This window comes from Athene noctua, chromosome 2, assembly GCF_965140245.1.
Source record: "Athene noctua chromosome 2, bAthNoc1.hap1.1, whole genome shotgun sequence".
NCBI lineage: Eukaryota > Metazoa > Chordata > Aves > Strigiformes > Strigidae > Athene > Athene noctua.
In genome coordinates this window covers 14,868,119-14,884,936 of record NC_134038.1, presented here as the reverse complement: position 1 = coordinate 14,884,936, position 16,818 = coordinate 14,868,119, and the positions used below count along the sequence as shown (strand labels likewise).

Below are 16,818 nucleotides of genomic sequence, written 5' to 3'. Positions count from 1 at the left end.
TTTGTAGAAAGAAAGAAATTGACCAAGCAACCTCCAGTTATTTCTACTGATGAGTTCAAAAACTTGTTAAAACTTACAAGGGAATGTTTTCTGGACCTGTGCAACAATAGTCTTCCTAAACCTGTTCTGCAGAAGGTTACTGGTAAAACTAGGTCATGCACTGTGACTTCTGGTAAGTACTGTTATTTAGAAAATACACTGATTACTGTCTTTTGATGTATTTTCATACCTGTTGTCAATGTTTTAGTAAAAGGAGAGTCTTTTGCCAAAAGAGGAAAAAATAAAAGGAAAAGTAGCTTTCTAGCCTTTTTTCAAACTGAAATTACCCTCACATTAACTATTTCCTTTCATTTACTTGACAAAAAAATGCAGAAAACATTTCTGATCATAGCATCAGGTAGATTTTCTTTATTATTATTACTGCTTTATTATATATATAAAGGAATATCTACATTAAAAGCTTATAAAAGTATATATATTTCTTTAAAGAATAAGAGTCTTAACCATATATTTGTTGCAGAATCTGATTTAATGGAACCAAATCCATTAGAGTGGCCAGAAAGATGTGTTCTTCAGAATTTGGAAAACTTTGAAAAAAACAAACAAAAACTGAGGTAATGGTGACATACTGGAGATTTTCTTTGTACTGGCCACTGAACATCACTGTAGAGGAACTGTATATGGTGATAGCCATTCTGTCAACTGTTTTCAAATATGTTGATACTCTTTCAGAGGAAACATTGCTTAAAGCTAAAACTAAGTTTCTGTCAATTTCCAGCGGTGTATTTTCTTGGTATTTATAGTAGTATCGTTTTTATTGACAAAATGCAACCTAAAATTAGCGTAGTTCCAAAACTAAATTGCCAGAATGGCACTACTAGAAAATAGTAGTCATAGCAGAAAAACATTAAAAAGCTTTTTCTTTTCTCCCAACATGCCCCAGGGCATAAATAATAAAGATTGTACAGCAGTTTTTGTCAGGATGTACAATGTGTTTATAATCTCGTCATATTTCCTGAATAGTCAGTACTTAGTATCAGGTCTCAAGTGATTTTTAAAGTAGAAGATCCTATTGGTTTTATGATTGAAATTTTAGTTTTGTTTTTGCTTCAGTGTTGTTTAAGTTAAAGCTGTGGACTTTTGCATGACTTAATACCGCCTGTTGATTTCAGTTTAGCTCTCACTTTATCTAAGATTTACTGATCTTTGCTGGGTCTTAACATTTTTGCTGACAGACCTTCAGAGCCAGGTGTCCAACTGGCTTTTTCTTAGTCACTTCTATCCCATTTCTGTCTTTCAAATACCATAGTTGGCCATGGCCTAGTTCTGTGTGTCAGAAATTCTCACATTAGATCTCTGCTTTCTTACAGGTGTTATTATTGCTATTGCCTTTTGTTTCTCAAACAGATAAAGTTCATCCTTCTAATTAGCTTTTGAAAAGCTTCTGAAGGACCTTTCTGTTTCATAGTCAGTTAATGTTTATTTCATTGTATTCTGAACTGGTTATCTTCTACTTATCCTGAATCAGTGTACAGCATGTTGCTTAAAAGTGGGATAGGGAGAACTTTGCTATACTTGGCTGTGGCTACTAAAAAAAAATAAAATAGAGTGGAGAGTTGCATGCAGTAGTGGCTTTATGTTTCTTTTCCTGCATATTTTATGTCCCTTTTTTTTTTTTTTTTTTAATGGGAATTAATTTTTGATCCTACAGGTCCATAAATATAACAAAGGGGTGAATAATATTCTTCCCATGTTGTATTTCATAACCAAGCTCTAAAATCTTGAAGGAATTACTTTCTTCAGTAGGATGGTATAGAATATGCATCAAATATACTTCATCATGAACATTTGTGTAAATGTTAAGGAAGAACCTTGTTCATTTTACTTAGGAAATACTTGTAATTGCTCCAGACTAGCAGTGATTTTTAATTTTTTTTTTTTAATACAATGAGATTACTACATTGAAAAGAAAAAATAATAATCTTAGATTGGTCTCTTTTTTTAATTTTTCAGAGTTTCTCTGTTTGCACATTCTTCTGAGCAATTGCTGGGGCATAAAGATAGCCAGCGGGAGTCATTGACTTTGCTCGATGCTAAAGAATTACTGAAATATTTCACACCAGAAGGGCTACCAGTTGGTGACCTTCAGCCACTACAAATTCCCAAACGGTATGAATCCAGCATATTAAAACCACTGAAGACCATACTCAGAACTGATGTAGGGGAATGTAAATAACAGCTGAATGAGAGTCTCAGAGTGATCTAACTGTATTTGAGTTTGTAATGTGGAATATCCTTGCATCACATGTGTGCCAGTGAAATCAACTGTTAGGTCCTCAGTCTAGCTACTTAGTTCTTTCAGAATCTGAAATGGCTGGAGATGATAATGTTCTTATGCATTCAAATAACAAAATAATTACCTGGCGCACAAAAGTCTGCCAATAGACGTTTGGCATGGCTATGCTAGAAGCTGACACCACCACATGTTCCAGTACTGGGACCAGTGCTGTTTAATCTGTTTGTTGGATACATGGACAGTGGGACTGAGTGCACCCTCAGCAAGTCTGCTGATGATGCCAAGCTGTGTGGTGCATCAACACACTGGAGGGAAGGGATGTGCCATCCAGAGGGACCTGGACAGGCTGGAGAAGTGGGGCTGTGCAAACCTCATGGAGTTCAACAAAGCCAATTGCAAGGTCCTGCACAAGTGTCCGGGAAATCCCAAGCAAAATACAGGCTGGGTGATGAGTGGATTGAGAGCAGCCCTGCAGAGAAGGATGTGAGAGTAGTAATGGATGAAAAATTGATTATGAGCCAGCAATGTGTGTTCACAGCCCAGAAAGCCAACGGTATCCTGGGCTGTATCAAGAGCAGTGTGGCCAGCAGGTCGAGGAAGGTGATTCTACCCCTCTACTCCACTCTCGTGAGACTCCACCTGCAGTGCTGTGTCCAGCTCTGGGGCTCCCAATGTAAGAAGGACATGGACCTGCTCGAGGGGATCATGAAGATGATTGGGGGCTGGATCACCTCCCTTACAAGGACAGACTGAGAGAGTTTGGGTTGTTCAGCCTGGAGAAGAGAAGGCTCTGGGGAGACCTTATAGGGGCCTTCCAGTGCTTCAAGGGAGCCTACAGGAAAGCTGGGAAGGGACTCTTTATCAGGGAGTGTAGTGGTAGGATGAGAAGTGATGGTTTTAAACTGAAAGAGGGCAGATTTAGATTAGATACTAGGAAGAAATTATTTTCTGTGAGGGTGGTGAGACACTGGCACAGGTTGCCCAGAGAAGCTGTGTCTGCCCCCTCCCTGGCAGTGTTCAAGGCCAGGTTGGACGGGGCTTTGAGCAACCTGGGCTAGTGGAAGGTGTCCCTGCCCAAGGCAGGGGGTGGAACTAGATTGTCTTTTAAGGTCCCTTCCAACCCAAACCATTCTGTGATTCTATGATTCAGCATCACCATCTTTCTGGGATGTTTTTCCCTGATAATTTTTCCAGTGGTAATGGTGTAGAGACAGTCTATGTGAATAAAACTTAAAGCAATGTGTAAGTTTCAGATACTGCTGCATCTTGCCTTCATATCTTCCCTTCTTTAGAGATAAATGTGATGTGACTTTACAGGGTATGCTAGGATCTGGCATCAAACTCTTTCTGTCTGTCTTGCTATGGCTTATTCCATCAAAATACTTTCCAATATATTCATATGATTTACTTCTATAGAGTTACTTACTAGCTGGAATTCAGATATTGCAGGAGACAAGTGGTTAGTTATGAAGTCTGGGAAAGGCAACTGTTAGGTGAGACAACTACTTGAAGCTAAAAGAAATGAATTCAATTATTACAGCAGTGGATTGAGGCAGGGCACTTCCCTGTTCTTCTCAGTTTATTCTACTACTCAGGTGTCCCATTGTGAAATCAGGTCATAATTGCCTGGTTTTATTGATAAATTATTTGAAGCAGGGACCTCTAACCTGGTTAAAATGTCTAAGAGTTTCTGTAATAATAATAATAGCCCAGTAAGTATTAGTTACTTGAATTTAAATTCTGACTTCAGTAAAGATTTAATTTTCCATTGATGCTGTACCCCAGAGGCTTAGCTACAAGACTTGCTGTTTTGGTCTTCCGATGTCAAGACATTTGTTTCTGACTTCTGGAAGTATAATTTATCCTGACTGCAACTAGTCAAAATAGATCTGTATTTTTTTTCCTTTCAGTGAAAACGCATTCCTTTTGACACCAGAGCTTACTCCTCGGAAACTCAGAGGTTTACCTTTTGAAAAAGCATCAGGATGCTATTATCATGGACTTGAGTAAGTTTCCTGGCTTCTTTTCTCAAAATTATTTTTCGGCTTCTGGTCAAGGTATAATTAAAAATGTTTCAAGCAACATGATTGTTAATGATGGAAAACTTTATGTATCCTTTTCCTTTGTTGGAGCAACTTTGTACATGCCACCTCTCCCTTTCTTTTGTTCACTGATTTAAATCGCAACACTCCTGCCTTGATGGCAGTGTAAAAACATTTAAATCTTATTTCTAAGTTGTACTGCTGTAGCTATTCACAGTGTCTCTGAAAATTTTAGTTCAGAATTAGAAGTGTCATGGGGAAGAGGGTTCACTAGTACATATCAAGTCTCTGGAGCAGCACATGAATGAACGACATAATTTTTCCTTTGATATTAAATTGTAGGCATTTTCAGACTAATAGTCATGATGTTTATGGGATCTGCTGTGAAGCTACTTGTATGTTCAGGAAACCTGAAAACTGCATCAGCAGGCAAGTGTTAGTGGTATGAATCTTCAATAGGATCAGTATGGTTAGGACAGTATTTAGTCCCAGACAGCCAGTGTTAGTTATTTGTCAAAGCTTCAGATGGACAAATATCATATAATATATCTGTATAAAAATTGTTTAGAAAAATGTAAATATTATCATTGAGGAGAAGAGGAAAAGGATGTACACAAATGCTAGAGCAGATAATTCAGTGTCACTCTTCTGTGTCGACAGACTCTTAGTCTTAACGCAGTATATGTTAAGAAAGGTAGTGGATACCAAGCGTAGGCAGTTCGGTTTTCATGCAAATATCTGCTGCCTCCCGAAATCACATTTTCAGATTATCAGAATGTGACTAATGATACTGCTGGTATTTTTTCCTATCAACTGCGCAAATAGTTTGGTTAAGCCTACGTTTAATATCTGGTAATTTCAGTCACGTTCTCTTGGGAGGTGAAGCAGTCATGCTGTCTGTTCAGCTATCTGATTCGTTCTCTTCATGATAACTCGTGAGCCTTTTATCCTTTTTAGGTTTATAACAAAAGGCACAGAGGGGCAACTGCGTAGATAGGAGAAGTGTAGATCTGTCCTCCCAGGTGTGGGAAGAAAGCACTTGGCTGTTGTCTGTTGATATATGGTAGCTTGCTGACCTGCCTGACCTCAGCCAGGAGTGTGCATGGGAATTCAAATTAGGCACAGCACACCTTGTGCCACCTCTTACCCTAGCGAAATATGACAGGTGGACACCACAGGGAGGCCTGGGTGTTGTGGAGAGGAGGGAGACTCTGGCATATCAATGTTATAAGGAGAATATGCTAGCAATAAGGGAGGGAAGCAGTAGAGCAAGGTGGTAGAAACTAGTGTGAAAGGGAGAAACCTACAGCTGTACAACCAGAATATCGTATTGAATGGTCTTTTGGAGCAGATGTGTTTTGTACCATGCAGTTGTGATTGCAGTTTCCATCTGCATCGCTGCTGTATTTATATTTGGATGTAAAGTCTTGTCAACAAAACAGGAGTAGCAGTTAGGATTAAATCAAATTTCTGGTGTAATGAACCTGTGACAAACACCTGAATTGTGTGTTGCAAAGAAAAAGTAATTGCGGTTAAAGCAGAGTGAGTAAAATGGCAATTTAACTTCTAAAGATAAAAACATTTTTATCTGTGTAGGGGATGTGATTACTCAGGGGACTGAGAATATAAATAAGGAAAATTAAATACCTTGAAATTTGAAAGTTAACAGAACTTACTCTTATCAGATAATGAATTCATTTCTAGTGGAAAGTCTTAGTCAGCTGTAGAAATGGATTCACTGGTCTGCTATTAGAGACATGAATTTCTTGCTGAATATGAAAATACCTTGAAGAAAGTAGAAAAATCAGATCTAGCCATTTAACATGACTCTGTGTTAAGAGATAAAAGTAAAGAATATGTCTAGAGTTCCTAAGAGTAGGAGACATTGCTAAATAGTTTGAGGGGTGGGCTGAGAGATAGCTCACATTGTTCAGAATGCTTGTTAAGAAAAGGCTGGAATAATATTGGATTTCCCTGCAGTAGTGGTAATTGTTACTGGGCAGTAAAACGTTGGTCTCTTGCAAGGAATCCTGGAAACCATTTCCACAAGTTAAGATGCATTTTTGTATTGTTGTAATCTCATGAGTGTGTTTCACTGACTTAGCCCTGTTCACTTGTTCTCTTTCAGCTCCATGGTATTTAATACAGTTTCTTCTCTTGATTTGGTTGATTAAACCACTTATTCTTTGTAATCGATAGGAGGCTGGGAAGCTTGTGCTTCTTCAGTGACACTTCTGTATTTTTAGCATTTAGAAAATGTGAATCTCTCACATAGCAGTGCTTATGTCAGACAAAGCTAAAGGTTACATGTCCAAAGAATGCAGTTAGCAAAGAATCTGTACCAAATAGCATTTAAAACACTTAACCGTGCCCTAGCTTCCTCATGGTTACACTCAATTAATACAATCTCACAGAAACCTGGTTTTTGGCACAACCTGTCTCTTCCTAAAATTATGACAGTAGTGTTGCATTTTGGGATTCCTGAAGCATTCATATCGGGCTGTTTGAAAATTAATTGCCGATTTCAACCTGTATGTTTGAAGTGGCACATCTCAGCTCAGAATAAAATTTACTAATCAAAATAAAAACCATTAGAATCAACACATTTTTGCCAACGAGAAACAAGCATATTTATTCCGGTTGCATAAAAATCTGGACTTCTGGAGGCGATGAAGTCATCGAAGGCAGTTTCAGCCTCCCCTTGGTTTCTGAATCATCTCCCACACAGGAAGCTGTCTAGATGCTTGAGGAAGAGAGAGTCGATGGGCAAGAGGTCTGGTGAGTACGGCGGATGAGGCAGAGTTTTGTAGCCCAGCTCGTTCAACCGTTGCAGTGTCAAAAGTGCAACATGTGGCCGCACGTTATCGTGGAGAAGGGTTGGACCCTTTCTATTGACCAGAGCTGGGTGTAGCTGTTGAAGTTTCTGGTGCATTTCATTGATTTGCTGGACGTACTTTGCCACCGTGATCGTTTCACCCGGATTCAGGAAGCTGTGATGGATTAAACCAGCAGCAGACCGTCAGACAGTCAGCATGACCTTCTTTTGGTGCAGATTTAGATTTGGGAAGTGCTGCAGAGCTTCATCGCGGTCCAACCACTGAGCCGATCATCGTCGGTTATCGTAGAGCATCTATTTCTCATCGCACATCACGATACAGTCAAGAAACGGGTCGTTCTGGTTGCGAAAAAGAAGCGCCAATGACACTTCAAAACGGCTATTTCTGTGATTCTCATTCAATTCGTTTTGTCGAGCTTCTTCGACTTTCCAATCTTCTTCAGATGCTCAGAAAGAGTTGATATGCTTACCCCGAGTTCTTTTGCAAGTTCTCGAACAGCTGTGCATGTATCTGCTTCCACCAGAGCCTTAAATTCATTGTCATCAATAGCAGAAGGACGTCTGTGACCTTCTTGATCTTCAAGGTCGAAATCGCCACATTGAAATTTTGGAACCAAAGTTGCACTGTCCGTTCGTTAACACTTCCCTGGCCATATACCTCATTGATGCTTCAAGCAGCTTGCACTGCATTACGTCCAAGTTTGAACTCGTAGATCTGTTGAAATTGCTGTTTTGACATCTGAACTTCAAACCTCCAAAATGTGTCAAAAATACAGTTTATATTATAATTTAATTATACAGCATTACAGTTCATAATATGAGCTTTTCAAAATATAACAGTACGCCAATTGAGAAGGTACTATTCCTGAAACATAAACAATGAAAATCGCATTACAAACGGAAATTAATTTCCGAACAGTCTAATAACTTAGAAATTGCATATTTTGTACTTTGGGATGTTTTCTTCATGCATTTCTGATGTGATTCTCTTATGGCATAGGCACTGGAGAAATCTTGGGTTGGTTGGCTGGGTTTTTTTGGGTAGGAAAGCTACATTCTTCCAGGAAGAAACAGAGGCATATTTTATTATTATATTATTATATTAGATTCTCTAATTTTAATTATAATAACCTGATATTTTCTGGGTCTGAAAAGCTTTGGTGGATGCTTGCAAGGTCTGAGTTCTTAAGATACTGAATCCGTTATGATGTGCTGGGTTCATCATGTATTTGGTCTCCTCATCACTGTTTTATTGGAGTGTCACAGTGGTAAGTGTGTTAACAGGGGTAACATCTGTTAAGTGTGGACTGAATATGAAAAATGGTAAAATCTAAAATAGAGAGACTGATGATACAAATTTAATACAGGGCTGACTATAAGGAGAAAAAAATCCATTGTCAGCATCCTAATCTGTCACTTACTGTTCAAGGAAAAAATTGTGCTGATGTCCATGGAAATCTTACCTGCAAGACCACAGGGTAAAGACTTACAAATAGTATATGATTCAGTTTCTTTGTTGAAGTTAGACTTAAATATAGCTAAATCCATCAGGGATGTGTTAATTTACTGGGCTGTTTTAAGGTATCTTTCAGAACAATACACCAGTCCAAACAAAAAAAGTTTTGGAGATTAGATGATAGTAAAAAGTAAGTTGTTCTGGATTTTTTTCTGATTGTAGTAAAGCAGAGACTTCCTTACCAATTTCAATTTTAGGTATTGCCTAGATAACAGGAGAGCCTTAGAGAGAGACGTGGGATATGCTGAACTTCAAACTCGCCTTATCCGCTATGAAACTCAGACTACTTGCACCAAAGAGTGCTGCCCTGTACCAGTTGTCTTGAGCCCTCTCCCGTCTCCTGCAGTCTTGTCAGAGCCTGGAAGTGTCCCTGATGGAGAGTCTTTACAAAGTGAATTCAAAACAGAGGCATCAAGGCTAAAACGCAGATCAAAAGACTTGGATTGCTTTTATCCCAAGAAAAGGTAATGCACTGAATAAATCTTTAGAATGAAATATTTCAGTAGCTTCTTATGAAACGCATCTTTTCTTTAATCTCAGAAGTATTTTTAGCGAAGCTATCTAGACAGATGTTCTAGCTGTGTAATCCTCTCCTGTAGGTTCTTTTCTTTTTTTTTTTTTCTCAAGTGTGACCTCTCATTGATATCATTAGATTAATCAAAACCATGCAGCACAGGCACCTTTTATTTGAGAGATCTGGGGTTGTATCCTGCAAAGAGTCTCAAGTGCCTTTGAAAAGATGACAGATAGCCTGATCTAGGACCAAAACTGTCAGTGCTGTTGCACTACAAATAAAAAACTAAAGATGTAGAAAGCCAAGCACTGTACAAACAGAATAATTCAATTCCTAATCCAAAGTACTGCTGGTATAAGATGACCTACCAAAATTCAAATTTACTGTCAGCCTTGTTTATTAAAGTCTTTTCTGGAACTCTAGTTTTTAAGATTTCCCTTTGTACCTTGTCCTCACTCTGAAGATGCAAACTCTGCATCAATAAAAAATAACTGCTATGTAACACTACTTCTGAGTTCACTTTTTACTGTAATACTTCTTCCTTACAGTTTGGTATCTTCCTCCAGTGTGATAGCCTTTGCAATCTAACCCCAGTAAGCCTTTAACAGAGGTATGATTTTAGGAATATCCATATCTTCTGCAGTTTTCTGAATAGTTAGAAAAGAAGATGCAGTTGTACTTAGCACTTAATAAATAGGAGTTTCGGAATTACTAATGCTCTTACAGTTGAAGGATCAAGAATTACAATGTTCCAGTAGAATTGTAATGGCCATCTTCCCATAGTTAAAGATGAATTGTGACATTCCTGCAAGGCCAGAAGAAATTAGATAATTTCAAGTTTAGTCTTACCCTGAGACAGAAGACCAGCAAACTCTGCTCTTCCTAGCTATGTAGATGAAGGGTTCATATGCAAAACTACCCCTTCTTCCAAAGAATTTCTTGTCTGTCTTAACTTGTTTCTTCCGTTTGTGTCTAGACTTTTTAAAGCAGAGAAACAATGGGTCTACATTCAGAGACTAAATCAATCAGTAAAGTATTCTAATTCAAAAAATGTTACATAAGAGTCCTGTCTGCTGTTTTCAGATGCTGTTTGCAAGAATGTACAGTACTTAATGCTCTTAGCAGTAATCACTATACCAGAAACAAAGGCACCAAAAGAGTCAGTACAAAATCTAAAAGTTCTTTTTGCCTTTTTTTTTTTTTTTCCCCTTTCCAGGCTAACCAAATCTGAGAGTACAGATTCCCTCCTCTCTCAGGCAAGCGGAAGTAGTGGGAGTCACTATACGGTTGCTGTAACGAGGAAGCGCTCTGAAAGATCAGTTTCTTTAGCTTCGATGCCATTGAAACAGCCTGATCAACCCCACAAAGTTACCACTAAGGTTGGCTCAGCAAGTTGCAGAAGTGCAACCGAGTCTGAGACTTCAAAGCCAGCTAAGGAATCAAGATCCCAGAAACATACAAGGGTAAAAGTTTATGTTGTTTGCTTAGTGACAAACTATCTGCTTAACTTCTTTCCATGTAACTTGATTTTTTAATTTTTTAACTGAACTGTCTTCATTTCTTTTTGTTATTATTAAATTTCATTCTGTTCACTGGTGTAAGTGAATCCTGAAGGCACTGCAGAGAGTGCTGCAGAAGCAAGGAATGAAAAAGTGTGTAAGGAGTATTATATCATGCCCAGGGAATTAAGGCTAAGAGAGATAACAGATAGGAATAAAAAAGGGGGGAATGGATATCAACGAATATGAGTTATGAAATGTAGAAAATTAATGTAAAACCTAAAGGCACCAAGGAAATATGTACTGGGTCAAAGCCATTGTGGAAGAACAGACTATTCTGAGAATAAGTTGTTCCAATAGTTGTACCAAGTCCCTTAACTGAGATAACATTTAAATACTTTGGTGCAATAATGTTTAATTAATAGCTGGATGTGTTAGGAATGCCACTTCTAAAATGCAGTACAAAACTGTTTCTGGCTTGGTGACACTAATTTTAAATTAATCCCAGAGTGTTAGAGAGGACAGTGCATGAACGTTGATGTCATACTGTCAAAGGCAAGTTGGGATGACCCCAAGTAAGTGTAAATTGGTGTGACACATTCAGACCTACAGCAAAGTTTAAACATCTCTGATATAAAGAATGTCAGAGTAAATTCTCTAGTCTATTGTAATGTCTGATTTTTAAAAAATTATTTTTTAATATGGATATGTCAAACAAGGGAATATCAATATAAAGAAAAGTTTATATATATATATACATATAGTATTTTGGAGAAGAGAAAACCCAAGCCATTTAAAATTTTTTTGCTGTCTTCCAAGCTCTATTTGAATATTCATTGATCTTTTACATTGTTTTGACATATAAGCATTTCGTTAACTTTTGAGATGAAGGAAATGGAAATAGATTGTTGAATAACTCTGCCCAAATTTGGCCAAGGGAATAAAGATAGAGGCAAGATCAAAAAAGATGAGGTTTCTATTTTTGGTTTAGTTTTCCTTCCCTTGGACAATCTTTCATGACAATAATTGGGATGAACTTTTGAGTGTGTTTCTATTGTTTCCAAGATGCTTAAGGAAGTGGTTGCTGCGACTCTTCAAAAACATGGAATTGCAGAGGATCACAAGTGCTTTGCCTCATGCAGCCAGCGTCTTTTTGAGATATCAAAGTTCTACTTAAAGGTAACTAGAAGACATGCTCTTATAGTTGCTTGTTCTTAGTTAAATGAATTCATTTCTGATTAACACATGAGATGAACTGTGGGATATTCAGACTTGATTAAGCTAATATTTCCTAGTGATCTGTTAGTAGTGTGTAGAGTGTGTGGGTAAACCTTTGGAGTTGCTGTCAAATGCGGAAGCTAGTTTTACAGTATATTTTGGTGGTTGTTTGTTTGATTTTAAACCTTAGAAAGCAGTAGTCTTTTATGTGAGATAACATGTTAAAGCAGTGGTCTGTTAGGTAAGGTCATGCTTATTGCTTCTTTAGCTATTGTAGCTATCTCCCAGCCATAGCTGGTGACAGCTCAGCTTCTCCCTTGTTCTCAGGCTATTGGCTCAATAGGTAGCTTACACAGCTGACTCAGAAATTCTAGTTCTCTGACGTGCTAATAGAAGTCCTTGTAGCTGCATTGTAAATGTGCACGACTATCTAACACATGCTGACTTGGCAGCACCCTGGAGAATTGCATCAACCTCAATTTTTAGGAGAAGATGAGAATTCTTTCCACAATACCTAGGAAATTTTGTGAGTCAATGCTTGAGCCCATGTTACTTAGTCTGGGCACAAAATGGAGTTAAATTACAGTACAGGGTATTTAAAAGCTATTGCTCACAAGCTGAGCTGCTGTTTCTGTTCATTTGCATGTGTTTAGCCTACCACTATTTTTGAACTAACTCAGTTTAGTCAACTTCAGTAAAGGTGATTTAAGCTAAATGAAGTTGCAGTTGAAGAGGGCTGAATGCTTACACAGACAATTAGAACATCTTGCTGATGGGCACTAACTTCTTAAATAATTAGAACACAGTTGTGCAGTCATTCTGTAAGCACTCCAAAATCTCCCTGAAATATGCCCTGAAGAAAGATCTTCTAATCCAAACTCAGAAAGAGCTGTATGTAGGGATGAGTGAGTAGGGCAAATCAGATGTGTTCATGGCTTCATTCCAAGTAGAAGAGCAAAAGGAAGAGTACTGCAGTGATCCTGTCCTTCGGAAAGCTGATCTGGAGAAAGGTATAGCAGGATTTTGTCCTCTGGGCTTGTATTGCAGCCCCAAGTCTGTAGGAGCCTTTTGAATCCTTCTCTGTGCTGTGTGCTTCAGAAGCATGGTATCAGTAGTAAATGAATTTTATTCGTTTTCCTTTCTCTTCAGGCAAGGTTATGTGTTTGCTTTGTTTAAGAGAGTGGATTAGGTTGGGCTAATTGGACTGCAAAACAGACAAACCTTTCTGTTCTTTGCCAGAGCTCTGTATCGCAATCTAAGCGCACAGTTGATTTCCATGTTTATATAGAAATGAGAGTTCAATCCAGACTGTAATAACTTTGAATAACATTTAAGTTAAAAAACCCAACATTTCTGGAAGTGTGTGGAAGGTTTGGAAAAATGTGACTCAATTGTACACTCGAGTACTAGGTTAGGATGGATGGCTGTAGGAACCCACTGGAATAGATTGAGATTTTTTTTTTTTTTTTTAAAGAAAACCAAACCAAAGTCAAGTAATTCTTCTATGGTTCCAAACAAGGTGATAAAAGGGTAACACCTCCCCTGGTTATTATAAGGGCTCTTATAATCCAAATTAGAGTGATCATATGGGTTTGCTAATTTCTATGGCTTTGTGTTTTATATCTAGGATCTTAAAACTTCTAGAGGACTTCTTGATGAAATGAAGAAAACAGCAAATAACAATGCTAAACAGGTAAAACCATTTGCTTATTTGTTCCTGTAACTAGCCAAGGCTACACTAGCTGTGGCGGCTTGGCTGTAGGGTGATTTATTCCATAGCTTGAAGAGATGAAGAGATGCATTCCTATGGCTGTGGGTCTCATTTCACTCTGATCTCACAAAAACTTTCTTTCAATCAGTAGTCCCATGGCAAAATTTCCAGTTCCATATATTCAGGTATTAGATGCTATTCTAGTTATAGCTGCCAACATGATGTGCCACAGTGAGAAATGGAAATGAAGGCAATAAATGTTTCCACATCACTGGGGAAAAAAAAACCATGAGGGATGACAGAAGCCTGGATCATTAGGGAATTCTTCTTTCCTTGTGTTGAAGAAAATAACATTTATTTTCAAAGGTTAGGAAGCAATAAAGGGATCTACAAGAGGAAATAAATTTTCAAAAAGTAGTGAATATTAGTAATTTTAAGCTTGGGAATAACTGTAAGCACAAAGGATATCTATCAGATTATTTTATTTGTGTAAGGTGGGGCTTATGTGCACAGTAGCAGACAGCAAATGATCGGAGTAAATGCTCCTGTCCTCCAGCAATTAAGTAACTGATTTAAATTCTGAAAAACATCCTGAAGTGACTCCATGATTTTAAAAAAACCCAGAAAAAGTATTGCGCATATTTACAGTACAGTTTTCAAAATCATAGATTAAATGGAAGGATTTGGACTGCGGTAGTTAATTAAGAAAATCCAAACTCTTACAGAAAACTACTAGATCCCCACAGAGTTTATTCTATGAGAGCAGCATTTATTGTGTTCTGTACTGTGTTCCCTTGTGAATTGATTCCTAGAAATCATAAGGTATCAAAAACTACATGGGTTGTGGAGTTTGGTGTTGAACAGGGATATTGTGCTGGTACACTGTTTCTCACCACCATCCTTTTGCCTGGGGAGGACAGCCAGTAGTTTTATATATGTTTGCTGTTGTCAGAGGCATTAAAATCGGGGACCTCTTAGGTGGGCCACCTCTCCCTAAGTAGAGAATACTTTGAAACTACCTTATAAAAAATACGATTGCCCAGGACTAATCAGTGGTCCGACCAGCTACGCTGTTTAGGAAACAGCAGTAATGGTGGCAGATACAGCAGTGTGCTAATTATTCTTTATCCTTTCTTTTACAGCTTTAGGAATTTTTTGTGCTGGAAACACTAGCTGTTTAGCATTGTGTGTGCACCTTGTTGCCAGTACATGGAGAGAGTGGGGTGAAGCAGCTCGATTCAGGGGATCTAAAAATGCTTTTTTCTAAAGACAAGGCATTCTCTACAATTAAATAGAATTCTTAGGTGACACTATCCTCTCAGTTTATTAAGAACTGTTTCTCCTTTTTAATGGATTACTTTTAAATCCTGTTTAGTAAACGCCACACAGGTGATGATAAAGGCAGTGATAAAGAATTGGGAAAGTGTGTGAGATGTTCTTAGTTGCTTTCAGGACTGGAGTTACTTAAATTATTTGTTTTCTCATTTATTTTCCCAGGTGATTGAATGGGTTTTGGAGAAGAGTAGTAAGTAGAGGTACTGAATGGCTGCTATTCACACCTTCCTAGAAACTGCAGAGACAGAGCTCTTCTGAACATGCACACACTTATCTACAGACCAGAAGGACTTTAGTCAGTGTAATTGTATAGACTCGATTCTCAAGCACATTAGCATATATTGAAACTTTTTATACCGAAAGTTTTTAATTTTTTAAAAAGATTGAAATGAAAAAAGGTTTTATTTTATATGCATATTTATTATGTTTAATTGTTAAAAGGAATATAGCCTCACTTGGTTTGATAAAGCTGTGTATGTTTTTCAACCCAGATATTTGGTTTTTATGCAAATAAAAAACCCACCAGATTTAATTTTAATAACAAAAGTAGTTATTTTGCCCCTTTGTGTGAAGACTTCTGTTCTACGTGTTACTATTTGCTGTTGTATAAATAGCTGTTTACAGTGTAGACCGTTGACATTTTATAGAACAATTCAGAACAGTTCCTATTCTGCAGGTGAAAGCAAACATAGTTAGAATGGGTCACAATTATCTCTGTGTTGTAGTATAAGAAAAAAAGAAAAAGCGTGGCTTTTGAAACTTGATGCAAGGTCCCATTGTTTTACAAGCTGAATTTCTGGTATATTTTCACGTGTACTCTTTGTAACAATCTTTAGAACTCTGTTATGAATTGTTTCTGCGATTTCTTTTCATAGGGGAGGAGAAAATGAAAATTATAGTAGTAATGATGATTGAGAGAGCTGTGAAAAAGCTGGCCTACTGTGATGAAATGTAATGGAAAGAAGAATTTTTACCTGAGTTGCAAGCACAGTAAAATACTAAAGTAGGCCCAAGACTGTTTAAGTCTCAGTCATGTACTTGGTTTGTACTAGTGTAATTATTCAGGTTAGTATTTTGTAGAGATGAGGATTTCCTACCAAAACAAATATATTTTACAGCTTTCAGTGCAAGGATTTCCTATTCCTCATATAAACATGATTAAAATTGATCAGGATGCAGTGTTATTGTTTGATATATTCTCCTGGAAGGAAAATGGATTAAGCAATAGTAATATAAACAAAATGTAATATTATGAAAAAGTAATTGAACTAAACTATGTGTAGGTTAGACTTAATACTGTGAAATCTACACATTCTCTAAAGAGCCTTTGTGATTTTTGTGACATTTATTCTTTGCTTAATTCTATTTCATGTAAAGCCAAGCCCCAAGGAGGTTTTTCATGTCTAACAGGATCTTGCATTTAACTCTTCTGCTCCTTTGTTCCAATGTTTTATTGTTCTCCTGAACTCTACAAGACTTTTTATATGTGGGTGTGTACTTGCTTAACTCTGAGGGGCAATGTAAAGCTACGTAGCTGTTTCACCGTAACCCTAACCTAGTGTGCATACACATCTATGTTGGAGCAGGATTATACGTTTATCTGTAAAATGCCATGCATCCACAGCATGCAGGCTAATAACTAAAAGGGTTTTACTGATTTGGTGAAATAGAAACACAATGAAGGTAGGTAATTAAAAAATTATTTAATAAGTTAATGGATGAAATTTCTCCAATGCATTAAGTACTGTGTATGGCTCACATTTCTTTGTATTCAAGACGGAAATTGTTTCTTCATGATTGTATGAATACTATTAGAACCAAACATTTTAAAATACATTAACACGTATAATG

General features: G+C 37.5%; 1 protein-coding gene across 1 annotated transcript in view; it reads left to right on the top strand.

The window, feature by feature from the left end:
• The window catches only part of MTBP (MDM2 binding protein), a 30,219-nt gene extending 14,735 nt beyond the window's left edge, over positions 1–15,484 (top strand). The window contains exons 14-22 of the mRNA XM_074897585.1: positions 8–162; positions 496–614; positions 2,014–2,169; positions 4,207–4,302; positions 8,888–9,154; positions 10,421–10,667; positions 11,769–11,882; positions 13,549–13,614; positions 15,130–15,484. Of these exons, the coding sequence (XP_074753686.1) occupies positions 8–162; positions 496–614; positions 2,014–2,169; positions 4,207–4,302; positions 8,888–9,154; positions 10,421–10,667; positions 11,769–11,882; positions 13,549–13,614; positions 15,130–15,165 (1,256 nt within the window). The 3' untranslated portion in view covers positions 15,166–15,484. The remainder of the gene's footprint in view (positions 1–7; positions 163–495; positions 615–2,013; positions 2,170–4,206; positions 4,303–8,887; positions 9,155–10,420; positions 10,668–11,768; positions 11,883–13,548; positions 13,615–15,129) is intronic.
• Positions 15,485–16,818: the final 1,334 nt, after the last annotated feature.